This window comes from Macaca nemestrina, chromosome 14 (genome assembly GCF_043159975.1).
Source record: "Macaca nemestrina isolate mMacNem1 chromosome 14, mMacNem.hap1, whole genome shotgun sequence".
NCBI lineage: Eukaryota > Metazoa > Chordata > Mammalia > Primates > Cercopithecidae > Macaca > Macaca nemestrina.
In genome coordinates, this window is record NC_092138.1 from 87,120,493 (window position 1) to 87,135,645 (window position 15,153).

General features: G+C 40.4%; 2 protein-coding genes across 2 annotated transcripts in view; one reads left to right on the plus strand and one right to left on the minus strand.

Moving 5' to 3' along the window:
* Nucleotides 1–12,387, plus strand: part of LOC105487115 (pappalysin 1) — a 250,659-nt gene extending 238,272 nt beyond the window's left edge. Inside the window, exons 22-23 of the mRNA XM_071078810.1 lie at nt 5,757–5,918; nt 9,556–12,387. Coding sequence (XP_070934911.1) covers nt 5,757–5,864 — 108 coding nt within the window. The 3' untranslated portion in view covers nt 5,865–5,918; nt 9,556–12,387. The remainder of the gene's footprint in view (nt 1–5,756; nt 5,919–9,555) is intronic.
* LOC105487113 (protein PAPPAS) lies at nt 7,705–8,330 on the minus strand. Its single transcript, XM_011750430.2, has 2 exons — nt 8,161–8,330; nt 7,705–7,858 (listed from the first exon to the last, which is right to left on the minus strand). The coding sequence occupies exons 1-2, from the start codon at nt 8,328–8,330 to the stop codon at nt 7,705–7,707; spliced, it is 324 nt and encodes a 107-aa protein (XP_011748732.2).
* Nucleotides 12,388–15,153: the final 2,766 nt, after the last annotated feature.

Sequence of the window (15,153 nt, forward strand, 5' to 3'; positions counted from 1 at the left end):
TGGTCCTATGATGGAATCCAGCCCTTCTATCCCCAAAAAATTATCAGCATAATTATCAACATTATTACCACCACCATAATCATCATTACCTCACTGTCAAAACTATCACCACCATCACCACTAGCATCATCATTTATTGAGCACATATTTTATGCCATGCATTATGCTAAATGCTTTACTTGCATTTCATACTTTACCCAACATGCTTCTGTGTGGTAGGACTGTTAGTACCTCCTTTTTACAGATAGAGAAACTGAAGCCCAGAAAAGGGAAGTAACTTGCCTTATAGCATACACCAAATTCAGCAACAGGGCAAAGACTCAAACATGTCTTTTTCTCCTCTAGGCCAGTGCTTTCCTCCAATTGACCCATATTTTTTCTACTTTATCTTCCATTTATCCACATGACCACTTTATCTTCATTTAAACAAGCTTCTGTATACATTAACTGTTCCATGTTTTATGCCAGGTACTGTATCCATCCTACCTTTAAGAAACTTACAGAGGAATCTTTGCCCTTGGTGTCATGCCTTTATCTACTTGGTCCTCATGAAATCTTTCCATCAGCACTGTGAAGACCCTAAGATTCAACCAGGTGAAGTGACCTGCCAGTGATGTGGCCCCCACAGCCAGCAGGAGACAGAGTCAAAGCTCTCTGACCATCAGCACAACATGACTCTTGTCCCTCCTCAACCAGCACCCCCACCATGCTCTGCTAGTTACCTCCCTGTGGAGTCTGAGTCAGAATCCAGCCCCTGCATGTCTCTCAGCTCTAGACAGGATCTGCAGCCAGAGCCTTGTGGTACAGTTGCCTCAGCTGCATTCCTGAGCCACTCACACTCACAGATGGAGGTGTTAGCCTCAGCAGCTCACCCAGAGGGAGAACCCATGTGCCGGAGCACCCTCTCTAGCCCCGAGTAAAAAAGGAGAGAATCCTGGCAGTCATGGCCCTGGCTTACTAACAGAATCCCAGAGTGGGTGGCCAAGCCATTTATGGGACAGCCTAGCCACATGATGCTGCGAATCCCCAAATGTAAACTGGCCACCATGGTGTTCATGCTGTGGGTGGTAGGTTTTCTTGGGAGGCCGCCTCAGGGAGAAGGTGGGGAGCTGCTTGGGGAGTCAGGGAATCTGGCAGTTGGGCTCAGAGCTCTGATTTTATCAAGATGTGATTCTTCTCTCCATGCCTCAGTTTCTTCATCTGCAAAGAGAGGACCCTGACTGCTGCTCTGCCGTCCTCCTGGGGCATGGTGCTAAGGAGTGCCAGGCCACCTGCCAGTCCACTGACTCACCTCTTTGCATCTTAGTTTCCTTTAAGATGTAAAATGGGGATAGTAAGAATAGTTACCTCTTAGCATTGCTGGGCAGAGTGAGTAAGATAATGATACACATTGAGTTTAGCTCAGTGCCAGGCACATAATAAGGATAAAGGTTATTGGTGATTAAAAAGACAAAGCAGCAGTCAGCCTTTTCACGTTGTGAAGAAAATACCTTCCCCCCCCCCCCTTCTTTTTACTCTCACTTGCTGAAAAGCTCTCAAGTGTTTGAACTGGGTTTTGGAATCCTGCATCATCAACTCACTGACTGGTACTGAGGCCTGGGACAGGTTAGTTTTGCTTTAAACATTCTGAAACCTCTATTTTCTCATCTGCAAGATGGGTAGCTAATAGTGATAGTCTCACAAGGTGGTGTGGAGTCAGAGAGCTATTATATAAAAATCATCTGGCATGTGGAAGGTCCTTGGGAATCACTAGTGTGTGTACAATGGTATTCACCGCTTGAACCTGCATGAACAGGTGTCCCAAAGTCCTTTCCAGGTTAGACCTAGGAATACCTGAAAATCTCTACCCTTTTCTTCTCAGCTTTATATCTGTGATCAGTGAGGAAGCTTGTAACAGACAATGCTCTGAACAGGCAGTTCACAAAGAGGCAACAGGAGGGAAGAAAACACCATGTGTCTCCTCTACATTGGGCACTCTGAGAGCTAGGCTGAACCTGACATGACTTCACTGACTCCTCACCAGAGCCCTGCGAGGTCTTGATAAAGACTCTTGTCTTACAGATGGGGAGGCTGAAGATGCCAGGGACTTGCTGAAAGTCATACAGTTTCTGTGTAAAGTCTACAACATACTACTTACAAGCATGTAGTGGAGACAAGGAGGCTCTGGATAGGCCTCCTGAGACCAACCCTCCTAGGCTTTCTCATATTCTGATTGAGTTTCCTTCAGTGTTTATTTGGGAAGTGCTTAAACTGCTCAGACTGGCCTGGGGAAGGAAGAAAAAGGTGATACCACTCCAGCATAGCCAGAGTGCTGAGACAGGCCTGAGAAGCTAACTGGTGGCAAGGCCTTGCCAGCCAACAATTTTGGAGAAGCTGATTGAACTGGGGAGGGCAGGAAGGGAAGCATTCAAGACAGGATTTGTGAAGAAATTCTATGTTTCAACTTCCTTTCTGGCCAGGTCTTTGCCTTCTACCTTTCTCAGACTGAGAAGGATTTTCAGCCAGATGGGAAGTTAGAAGCTATGAAAATCAACTCTTGTTATAGGTAGGGAAACTGAAGCTCAGAGAAGGGAAGTAACTTCTCTAAAGTCACCCAGCAGCCAACTGCAAGAGTGGAGGTTCCCTGATTTGTATTCTGCCTGCATATTAATGCATTCATTTGCTCATTCATTCATCGGTCATTGAATGCATAAAGACTCAGTTCAACAACAGTCATGGTCCCTGCCCAGAGGGAGCTGACATCGAAGTAAAGAAGTAATTCAGTATTAGAAAGGTGTAAAAATAAGATGCTGTGATATGGTATGAAGGCGATGGTGCTATTAGATTGGTGCAAAAGTAATTGCCATTTTTGCCATTACTTTCAATGGCAAAAACCACAATTATTTTTGCACCAACCTAATATCTTTGGTCAGACTACTGAGGGAGGTAGTGATACTTGAGAAAAGACCTGGACAATGAAAAAGAGCTGGCCAGGGAAGGGCAGTCAGAGTGGAGGACCATTAGTGGCTAAAGACACAAAAGTAGGAAAACAGAGTATATGAGGAACCGATAAATAAAGAAGCCAATGAGAGTGAGGAGGAGAAGGGAACCATGTAAGATCTGAGAATTATATAGAAATCAGATCATGCAAGGCCTTGAACTTGTGGTAAGGACTTTGGATTTTATTCTAAGACATATAATTTTTTGAATATTTGCCTTGAGTGAGGTGCAGCAGAAAGCACAAAAGATAAAGCAGACATGAAACCATCCCTAATGGGTGTTTGAACTCAATGGGAAAGTGTTACAGAGAGAATTTTAGAGAAGACATTAGAGGTAACTGGATCGTGCTAATGATAGAATGAGAGCAAGGGTAGGAGACAGGGATGGATAAAGCATGGGGGAGTTAAGGACAAGGAGGTTGTTCAAGTGTGGAAGGTGGGAGGTGGGGGACAATAGGCAGGAAAGATGGTGAAATATGAGTGAGTGAGAAATTTGATTCAGCATATATGTATTCGGCACTGAGCATCTCAAAGGTGTTAGGTCATGTGCTGGGACTTTTGCATGTTTCTTCTTGCTTGATCCTCACAAAAAATGCGATATGAAATATGGTATTTTAAAAATCCTCCTTTCATAGATGTAGAACCTAAGATCATGACAGTGGAGGGATTTTTCCCAAAATCGTTCAGCGAGTGTGAAACAAACAAGGATCCCAACCCGAACCTTTTGGCTTTCATGATAGTACTGTCCACACTCTACCCCACTGGTTGGATTTTGACTTGGCTTTCCCCTTAGTTTCCCTATTTGGACTGGAGGGTTTTCTCTCTATGACACTTCCAGTTCTAACATTCTGTGCTTCTCTTCAAGGTAAAATGAATAGGAGCAAATATTCTAGATTCTAGATGGAATATCCTAGATGTATTCCACAGAGTCACAGAGGCTGGAAAGTAAATGTCCTAAACAGAGAACAGCAAGTAGCTGTGAGCAAGAGAGGTGCTGCTTGGAAAAAGGGACTGTGGAAATGCTTACCACAGCATCAAGCACTTAGGAATTTAAACTGAAAAGAGAAACAAAGACTTGTGGTAGCCATAAGTACAAAGAGTCAGAGAGAGATGGAGCAATGCATAGAAATTTATTCATTCTGTGGCTTAGGCCCTGTGAAAACAGAAATAAACACGATTGACCTGGTCTCTGCCTTATGGGCCACAGAAGTGGTGGGAGGATAGACCAAAAAAATAAAGGAGAGGGAGCGGGAGAGAGAAAGAGAGAGAATAATTGAGCACTTAGCCTATGTCAAGCACTGTGTGAGGTGTTTTCGTGAGTTATTTCATGTATTCCTTATCACAACCTCAGGAGGTCTACACTTTTATTTTTCCCATTAAATGAATGAGTTCATTGATACCCAGAGAAATTGTCACATGTTCAAGGTCACGTCTCAAGTAGATGTTCTCACATGTTCAAGGTCACGTCTCAAGCTGGGGTGTATACTTAAATCTTCCTGATGTTCCATTCTACGTTTTAAATTATTGCAAAATTTCAGGATGGAGAGAGGTTGGGAGGGAGGGAAAGTGGTCAAAGAGGCAGAGAAAAAAGAAGAGCTAGACATTGAGAATGAGTACACAAGTACATGAGAGAGAGGGATACAAACAAAGATTCTCTCCGAGACTACGTGACCACTTGGAGACCCTGCCCAGGCAGGAGGCAAATGAGGTCATTAAATCCATCTGCGCAGATTGGAGACTCTCTGGGGAAAGTGATATGCAAATGTCATGATGCAATGAGGTGAAATCTACTTGCGTTAGTTCAGGCGGGGACTCAAGCAGGGACTGCACTGTGCTCTTTGGAAAGATAGATTATCTGCTGGATGGGGAAGACACTCGCTCTGTTGGGCTCTTCCTATCAGTTTTCAGAAAGGAAAGCTGGCCAAGGTCACAGAACACATGAAAGAACGAACTGGAAACTGGATTGAACTCAGTCCTCTCACTTTTTCGTATGCTAAAATCTGCTTCCCAGGTCCTTCAAATTTTGTGCGAAACCTCCATACGATCTATTCCCTACTCAGGATTCCAAGCCTCCCAGAAGGTGGTCTAGCTTCCCTGAGACATGCTTTTTGTTTTCTTCATTGCCTACTAAAATCAAAGTGACTAATATGTGCAGAGACTTATGGTTTCTCAGAGGACACTTCCACATCCTTTCTTTCACTTGATCACGTATACATCAGATATTCCATTACACAATTCTATTAACCAACTTTGCTATAGTGCACTACAATTTTCCACCCATGATTTTACTCAGCTCCTATAGTTTAGAGTACAAAGTGGGTCTTATTATATCAGCTCTACATAGGGACCTGAGGCTCAGAGATAAGTAGCTTGTTTTACTTTAAATATCAGACTTGACACTTATTATTACTTTTGGCAAATTCTTATTCCTTTCTGAGCTTCAGTTTCCCCATCAATAAAAGGGTGATTGTTGCAGCATCTATCTTACAGAGTTGTCAAAAGTGTTTTCTTGTTTGGAAATCACTGAGTACATTGCCTTACCCCATAGCAAATGCCTGACCCATAGCAAGTGCCTCTGTAAATGAAAACTGCTGTGATTATGATCATGGTGCTCTAGATAAAAGTTATCACCAGGATATAGCAAGAAGCAGAGCCATGACTTGAACTTGAACCTTCTGCTCCTCAAATCCAGTGATTGTATCACTGCCCCCCACTGCCTTCCTGATCATTACTGCTTCAGACCAAACCACCTGATTCGCTTCTTCTCTCTTTCTGCAGGTCACCCCATTCCCTATGTCCTGTGACCTACAAGGTGACTGTGCTTGTCGGGACCCCCAGGCCCAAGAACACAGCCGGAAAGACCTCCGGGGATACAGCCATGGCTAAGGAAGGACAAGGAGTTGTCAAAGAATTCCCAACGCCAGGACCCGCATCCCTTTGGTATTGATTTCACAGTCAGCTGCTCAATGGAATGGCCTCTCCACACCAGGGATCCTTAGCACCCAACCGGTCTGCCTTTAATTTTACCCAGGAAGGACTCACAGTGGGGTGAATGAACCAAGTTTCGCCATGCTGGATGATGAAATGGATTCCCATCCCAAAGTCTGAGATGGATTGCATATACAGTGTGCAGTCCCAGAGCCTCCTAAAATTCTAGCCATTTGTCACACAACCACAGCAAGAAACATGTTCTATATCTAGAGTGTGCCCATCTGTGGTTAGTACACATGCATGCATACACACCCATACAAACATCTGTGTGAGGGCAGTTCTGGAGATGAGCAGAGAGAGACTGGAATAAACTCAATCTTTTCTTTCCCAAGCTCCTAGCCAACTATCCTTGGGAGAAAGAAATTTGCAGAAACTGCTAAGACCAAGTGTGGAGATGTCAAGATAGTTCACACCCTGAGGCTCGGAATATGTAGGACATGCACAATTGTACAGTCCTTTGGGATTGGCAGTGAAATAGTCTGTGATCACCTATCTTCTAGGGAACTAGGAGCTAGGAAGAGGTAAAGATTATAAGGTATGCAAAGCGCCCCAATTCTTCTGCTGCCATGGGGGATTTTACCCCAACTCCAGGGTTCGAGGCCAATCTGAGAATGGCTTAGGATTGCAATGTCAAGGTATTATGTCAGCCCCTTGCTTGAGGCTTGAGGTAATAATATCCCTCTAGGACTTACCTGTTCCCTCAAAACTTGCCTTGGGACCACATTTGCTGCTACTTTTCCTGCTGCTCTATCCTATACATTGAATAATCCAAGATGGTAGAACTAGGTTAGAAAAAATCCCACACAACCAAACAGTCTGCCTTAAAAGTGACCCACATTTTTCCATAGCTCCTCACTTTTTAGCCCTTCTGCAAGAGAAAAACCCTTATGGGTCCACATGGTGAGAAGTTAAGTTTCCTGTAAGTGGGCCTCTCACCCTGGAAAGGAGTTGAGGGACATCAGATGCTGGAACCCTCACTGAAAGTCCAGAATGTCTAAGCCAGTGTTAGATTTTGTAAACAAGTGGAACAGTGTTAAATTTCTATGATGTTGGAGCCATCCAGAGACTATTGGAATTGTTGAGACTCTTGGATTATTATCCTTATCCTAATCTTCCTAGCCCTTCAGGCTAGAGTAGGCTTTGGTCCTGAGAACTTCGCTGTTGCTCTGAGGAGATATAATTCTGGGAGAAAGAATCTTTTATAAGAATAGTATACATTGTTCTCGAGAGGGCCATCGGAAGCCAAAGAGTTCACAGCCTCAGCACCAACAACTCAACATGGTCATCGTGTTTTCTATATGGTTTTTCCAGCTACCAGTACTCCCTTCCATACCTGTGACTGGGCAATGCTTTTCTCTCTCCCATGTCTAGCCTTCAAAAGTTAAGTGAAAATTAGCCAATTGTATGTCGAAGCCCCCACCACTTTGGGGATCTCTTTGTTTCTTTTCAGCCAGGTACTTGTCCACTCCCTTTGAATTAATATGGGAAGAAATTAATACAGGATGAACTGGAGAGAAAGGTTGAGTGTGACATGCTTTCTGAAACCTGGAGCTGGGAATTGAGGTGAAGGGAAGGTCTAGACTAGTTATATCACATAGGGATTACTGTAAATCAAGTCATCTCAAGTCTAGTGAAGACAGCCAACAGAAACAAAACCTAGCATAGGGATAGAAAATATCACGCACATGTGCAGCCTCACCTAACTCCTGCATCCAAGGCAGGTGTTGTTAATCTATCATAGTCTTTTTTCAAGAAAAAAAAATGGGACCAAAAATAACTTTAGGAACCACCATATTATATCACTCCCAGTAGCACTTAACTGGTGATCAAAAACACTTGAGAAGACATCTATTGGCCATCTCTGGCCAATTACATTAAGAAACATATCGCTGAGCGCGGTGGCTCACGCCTGTAATCCCAGCACTTTGGGAGGCCAAGGCAGGTGGATCACTAGGTCAGGAGATCGAGACCATCCTGGCTAACACAGTGAAACCCTGTCTCTACTAAAAATACAAAAAAAATTAGCCGGGCGTGGTAGCGGGCGCCTGTAGTCTCAGCTACTTGGGAGGCTGAGGCAGGAGAATGGCCTGAAATAGGAGGCAGAGCTTGCAGTGAGCCGAGATAGTGCCACTGCACTCTAGCCTGGGTGACAGAGCGAGAATCCGTCTCAAAAAAAAAAAAAAAAAGAAACATATCAAGGTGCTTTTGGCACAGGTGCCCACAAATACGGATGCAGTGCTGAGATAGTTTATGAGACTTATACCATTTCACAAACTCTGAAATTGGGTTCCATATTGGCAAGACTGCCACAGTTGTTAAGAATAATCCTCTATGCTTCTTCCTCACAAAACCATATCTCATTTATATCCAGACCATTACTTCACTGTAATTATAAGGACCAATTATTAGCAAGAAATAAGAATAATATTAGAAGAATTGATCCTATTCTGAACCCCTCTCCAGTATCTTCGCACTCTTGCCAACTCTCCAGGCCTCTCTCTTGCCCTAGCTGAGTTATCAGCCTGTGTGATGTTAACTTAGAAGATACAAGCTAAGAAAGGTAACGGTATCAACCCTCCCAGTTGCTTAATTATACCCATAGGTAATACAAAAAACTTTGAAGACCCAAAGATGACATTACTAATGATGTGATTTCAGGAGCCACAAAAGAACCTTACCAGCTTCCCTCAAATCAGTCCTTATCCTCTTTCTATCTTCACTCCCATCATCATCTATCCCCACACTATCCAGCTAAGCAAAGATTCCTGGAGGCTGACTTGTATCTTCAGACTCACAGAGTGAATTCAGCTCTTCTGAATTAAGACCCACTCAGTCTCTTTCATTCAGACCTGTTGCTAACAAACATATATTTGCCAAGGATATTAGGCAAAAGAGGCTACTTGATTGGTGGCCAACCTCATGCCCACGTGGAAGGTATCATTAATAGGGTCTTTTCAAACCTTAGTGGAGGAGTGTCAGCTCAATTTGAGCAATGTATTTATTCCCAGTTTCATTTTCCTCCTGGGAATTAACTCATCGTTTCATTCCTTCAGTCATCTTCTGTTTAGGTGACCAGAGCACTGAGAGGCAGCTCTGATGCACTATTGTGTATCAGCAGCTCAAAGGCCCTAAAACACTGAAGGTTCTGCATTTGAAGTATTAGATTGTTAGCAGTAAAAAAGAAAAGATGAGGTGGACAGTTCTCTAAGCCCTATTTAGGGAACCTTTTCCAAGTCACAATGTTAACTACCTACCCAAAGGATTTGCATTGCCCCCCCCGCCGATTCTGTGCCAATACCCTTTTAAGGAAATACAGTCTTTGGGAAATCAGTTTCAATGGTGAATTGGGGTGTCAAGGAAGGGAAAGATTAATGGTCATAGATGGGAGGGCTTTGAAAATGTAGGGTATCAGCTGCCACTCCTGGCTTCAACACATTGAGTCACTGCCTAGACGGTTCTCTTGGTCTTATTCCCACCTTGGCCAATGCTTAAATGCTATTTGTTGAAAATAATTCTTTGAGACACATTTCAGCTACCTCCCTTCCAGGTTCGATTTAACTTGGTTGCAATTGTCAATTTGTTATAGGTGTTACCTGTGTGAAAGAAAGAAAGGAAAGAAAGAAAGGAAAGAAAGAAAGGAAAGAAAGAAAGAAAGAAAGAAAGAAAGAAAGAAAGAAAGAAAGAAAGAAAGAAAGAAAGAAAGAGAAAGAAAGAAAGAAGGAAAGAAAAGGAAGGAAGAAAAAAAAGGAAGGAAGGAAGGAAATTATAAGGTCAAGTTAACAGTTTTGAGGTTTTGTGTTTTTTTTTCTGGAACTACTTCAAGTGAGAAAATTAAAAAAAATGGTGACAAAGCTGTACAGATAGAGATTAATAGAAGACAAAGAGATTAAAAGGAAATAAAAATGCATGATTAAAAAATAAGAATAAAAAACCTATTTTTATGTTTCCTAAAGGAAATTGTTTATTCTACAGACTCAGTAGGTAGACACAAACATAAACATTTCCCTAGAAGACATAGAGTGGGATTTGATAACACTGTCTGTTATTTTCTGTACATTGTGGTAGGTCCAGGAAATATGACATTTTCTCCCTTGATGTGTTATTGTTGTTGTTGGGGGGGTGGGCATTTTGTTTATTTGTTTGGTGGCAATCAGTGGTAGTAGGGAGTGGGAGGGCTTGATATTGTTTTTTCCAGATATTAAGGGGACATATTGTGTCGTTGTGCTTTTCACGTTATAAAATGTTTATATTTACCAGTACAGCACTGGGCTTTATAAAGACTGCACTCAGAACCACACTGCACAGTCCAGTTTTTTAAAAAGCTGCTACATGACCAGACAGGTAATCCCAGTGAGTTTTGAGAAACAAAGCAAACGAAGTAAACAACAAACATAAAAACCAAATAGCAAATGAATAAAAGCTTGTTCTTGTAATTTATTCAACTTTTGCCAATTCCTATGAATCACTTGCTTTTTAAAAGAAATGTATAATAGCCAAAAGAGAAATTATGTCCCTATTGTAAAGAACTTAGAATTTTTGACTCCAGGCAGCAGTTTGCTCAGTGATCTTTAACAAGTTATCCAGTTGCCTCTACATTTGCATCAGTTTCTCTAGCTGCAAAATGGGGATAATACTATATACCTACCTCAGAGTGGGAGGGCAGGAGATTTTGAGGCCCTGAGGTTTTAGGTGGGCTGTGAGGGCCAACGCTTGACACAAAGTCCATGGATTATTATTCAAGAATGCACAGGCCCATTGGCCTTTTCAGAAAGACAAGGAGTGCTTGTTTGATATTTCAAGGAATAAAGCCGGAGCTCCTGAATTGTAGTCCATCTTAAAAGAGAGACCTGTATTGGAGAATATTTTATTGTTTTGGCAGATTTGATCTTACCCTTTACCAGTTTTATGATTTGGTTTAAAGCTGATTATGTCCTACAATGTCAAAGTCAGCTAACTGTTGTCTACTTAAGACTTCCGGTCATTTTTAACTTATAGAGGAAGGGAGTCTCTAAAATCTCTTCTTCAGAAGGCACCTCACTTCTCAGACTTAAAATTCCACATCAAGTGTTCCATTAAAAGAAGATAAGGCATTCTGAGTGCAAACAAATGGGGGCTTCTTAAACTACACACCAGCAGTCAGTGAGGAAACCTTTGAACAATTATTGAGTTGCTTTCTTGGGTCTCTATAATCAATAACCTGTCTGCAGATATCTATCTATATAAAGATATTATATATAAATATAAATTTACATATATATGCACATGTATATATAGTTGTACATATATGTGTGTATATATATACTTAAATGTAATATTTACAAAATAAAACTGTGATCTCGTCTAGAGAAAATGTATTCATATTACAAACTGCTCTTCCATATTTATGTATCATATTATACCTTTTTATTATTGTTATAATTATTATGGGTATTTCTAATTAATATGATGTTGAAACCTGTTTGGCACCTTCTGGAAGCTACCAAAAAAATGACACTCCATTGAAGTGCTTAAAAGCTGTTCTCATAAGAATTCTACTGGCCTATGGTAAAAAAGAAAAAAAAAAAAAAAGAAAAAGAAAAAAGACACAAAGAAAACAATCTAAACACCAAAAACTAAACACAATTCCAATCCTTTCTCTGTACCTCACGCGCATAAATTTGCTGCTCCTATGTTTGGTTTTTTTTTCTGTTTATGTGTTTTTATGGATCTAAGTTAAATCTTTTGGCAATATATAAAAATGTAAATAGTAAACTTTATTTATTAAGAATGTCATCTTTTTTTAATTTATATTTACACAATTGTTCATCTAATTTATTTTTTCTATACAGTTTTAAATACTTAGACATATTTTACTGTTCATGATATTTTTATCCTGTTCTTGTGGATTTGTTTTTCCATACTGTTTTCTCTTATCTCAATTACAGGTTGGATCTCACAAATAATAATGTCAGAGACAGAAATATTTTGCCACTGTTGATTACTATACTTTAAAGTTCTATATTATGAAAATATATAATAGCTTGTATGCTTCAATGTGTTGTTGTGTGGTTTTTGTCTCTTGCAGAATGATAAAGGGCTGTCATATATACACACTAACATGGAGAGAGCCCTGGGGCCTGGAACTGGACAATCAATGACAGCACAAGATTTTATCCAATATACATCTATTCCTCTACAAAAATTAATTCCTGAAAGCATCTAATTTTGTGTATGCAAAAATTGAAAAACTTTCTTACATGTTATAAGAAAGTTCTGGGAAGCTAAAGCATGTGTCACTCTTGGTTACATACCACCTTTTGCACACAGCCTTTAATAATATACTTCCAGATGTAAATGCTGGTATGGTCCAAAGACACAAACCAGTGTAGTGGTTCCCAAGTGCTAAGCTGTGGATCAGAGCTAGTTCATAACTAAGTTTTCATTTGTCTAAGGCAAAATGTGGGATAAATTGTTCATTCTTGTGGAGTTCTATCTTTTAAGATTAACTCTTTCTTTTTTTTTTTTTTTTTTTTTTTTTTTTGAGACTGAGTCTGGCTCTGTCGCCCAGGCTGGAGTGCAGTGGCCGGATCTCAGCTCATTGCAAGCTCCGCCTCCCGGGTTTACGCCATTCTCCTGCCTCAGCCTCCGGAGTAGCTGGGACCACAGGCGCCCGCCACCTCGCCCGGCTAGTTTTTTGTATATTTTAGTAGAGACGGGGTTTCACCGTGTTAGCCAGGATGGTCTCGATCTCCTGACCTTGTGATCCGCCCGTCTCAGCCTCCCAAAGTGCTGGGATTACAGGCTTGAGCCACCGTGCCCGGCTGATTAACTCTTTCTTACTCTTCTGGTATTACAATATCATATATATATCCACACACACATATGCATATGCAGGCATATATATATATATATATCTCCACACACACATATATATAATTTTTTTATATGTGAAAATGAGCCTGCAGCTGAAACGGAAATGTTGCTGCTTTCAATCTGTCTAGTGTATCTCATTGTTCATCTTATCACCAGATAGTAGCTATGTGATTTTTGGAAAATTATTTAATGGCTTTAAGATTTAGTTTTCCCGTAAGTGATATGAAAATAATAAAAGTATCTCATAAGATTTTTGCTAGAATTAAGTGAGACAAATATGCAAAGTGTTTAGAACAGTGCTGGACACATTATATTATCTCTTGTTATGAGTACTATGAGATCAGGCTACGACAATAATACACTAATTTTTGTGATATCTACTTATTTTATAAGATAATAAAAACAAAATGCATAAATAATTCAAGAGCTTGCACAGGCATTTTATGGAGTGAATTAATTGGCACTGTCCACTGAGCTGCTAGCTGGCAGTAACAGCATAAGGCAGGTCAAAATATGTGTTTATCTGCTGATAACTACATTTTGAATTTTTCACAAAAAGGCTGTGTGGGAACATCAATGTGAATTATATAGAAGGGCAGGGATAGGGAAGTCAAGAACTACTCATAGTGGGGTGGCTTTTTTCGGACTCTAAAAATATAACTCGTGGAGAAACATGAGGGAGACTACTAAAAAAGAAAAAAAAAGTCATTTCTAAATTCTTCCAGATAACTGGTTATTTTCAAAGTAAAATAATTGACAAAAGAAAAATGTTTTACACAGTTCTATTCAACGTGAAGATTGAAACAACATTTAGACAATCAGCTCCTGAAAAGAGGCCAATATTTCTCAAACAGAAAGATTAAAAGATGAGAGTTTTAATGTGGCTTTTTATATTCCTTGGTTTTGTCTGAAGAGACAGAAATTCATGGGGAAAAGAGCTTCCTACTGCAAGATGAAAGGTCTTAAATCCAGTGTCTTCCTCCTTCTTTCTCCAGCCCTAAACACACACACACACGCGCGCGCACACACACACACACACACACACACAGAGTAATGGAGAGTTCATTGGACTTTATTAATCTGTCAAATGGGAAATTATTTCTTTCTCACTTCAAAGAAGGCAGAAATATTCAGTATTTTGATTCATTTATATTTATAATGTAAGTTCTAGAGTTTGTCTATCCAAAAAAATTAATGTTTAAGTTTAAAAAATTTGGAGGGGAGCATTCTATTATGCTGCACTGGCATTAGTAAATCTATTCAGTTCTTAACCGTTAACACCAGAAATAAAAAGTTTGGACAAAAGCAGAGATTCTCTAACCTTCAACCCATGAGAACCCTTGCTTCTTTGCTTTAAACTCTAAAGGAATGATGTTTGAGGTGAGAAATAGCGGTGCCATACAGAAGCATGGGTTAGCAATGGGGGAAACCAAGTTCAAGTACCATCTGCCCTGTGACTTGGGCAAGTCACTGACCTTTTCAGAGACAGAAGGAACTGGCAATGAGAAAAAGCAAATGGTGTGTTTAAGCAAATAGGACCAGCAGGTGCATCCTTCTAAGTAAGAAAAAGCGTGACACTTCCAAAGAACTGAAAAAAGTGCCAGTGTGTTTAGACAGTAGAAAGGGTAACAGTGGCCCAACTAGAGGATGGATAAGTCACCAAGAGCCATAAAAAGGATTTGGGGCTCTATCTTAACAGCAATGCAGAGCTCCTGTACAAAATTTACATGGTCAGATTTGTGGTTGAGAAAGGTCCCTCCAGTGGCAGTGTGAAGGAGTTGACTAATTGATTAATTTTAGATGTGTTTTTTTCTTTCTTTTAATTAATAGACTGGGTATTTAATTAAAAACTTATTTCTTAAATAAGTTTTTAGTTTATAGAAAAATTGAGCAGGAAGTAAAATTCACATTAGATTTCACTTTTAAACAATAAAATATTGAAACAGGAAAATCTGGCTATTTTCTAGGACCAGCTATCAGGAAAATATAGAAACCTAAGACCATGTGATCAGGTTTGTAGGTTTGGAAATTCAAACAATGTTTTTGATGACTCCTCAGTGATTTTGTCATAGGGTCTCAAGATGAGAGAGGAAGGCTTTGGGAAAGGGGTCAGAATAGAATTAGGTGAGATCTGGGATCATAGCCTCTAACATGCTGTGTTACCATGCAGTGCTGGTAATGTTCTCTTTCTCGATTTGGGTGCTGTTTACACAAGTCTGTTCAGCTTATGAAAATTCACCAAGCACTTAAAAGTTTACTTACTTTTCTGTATGTATATTATATCTCAGTATAAAAAAGTTTTAAAAGAGTCATCCACAAAATTTCTCCATAG

Coding starts and splice junctions, on each gene's coding strand:
- LOC105487113 (XM_011750430.2), bottom strand. CDS start 8,330: ATGAGATATGGTTTTGTGAGGAAGAAGCATAGAGGATTATTCTTAACA. Junction 7,859..8,160: donor TGCCAAAAGCACCTTGATAT/GTTTCTTTTTTT, acceptor CACCGCGCTCAG/CGATATGTTTCTTAATGTAA.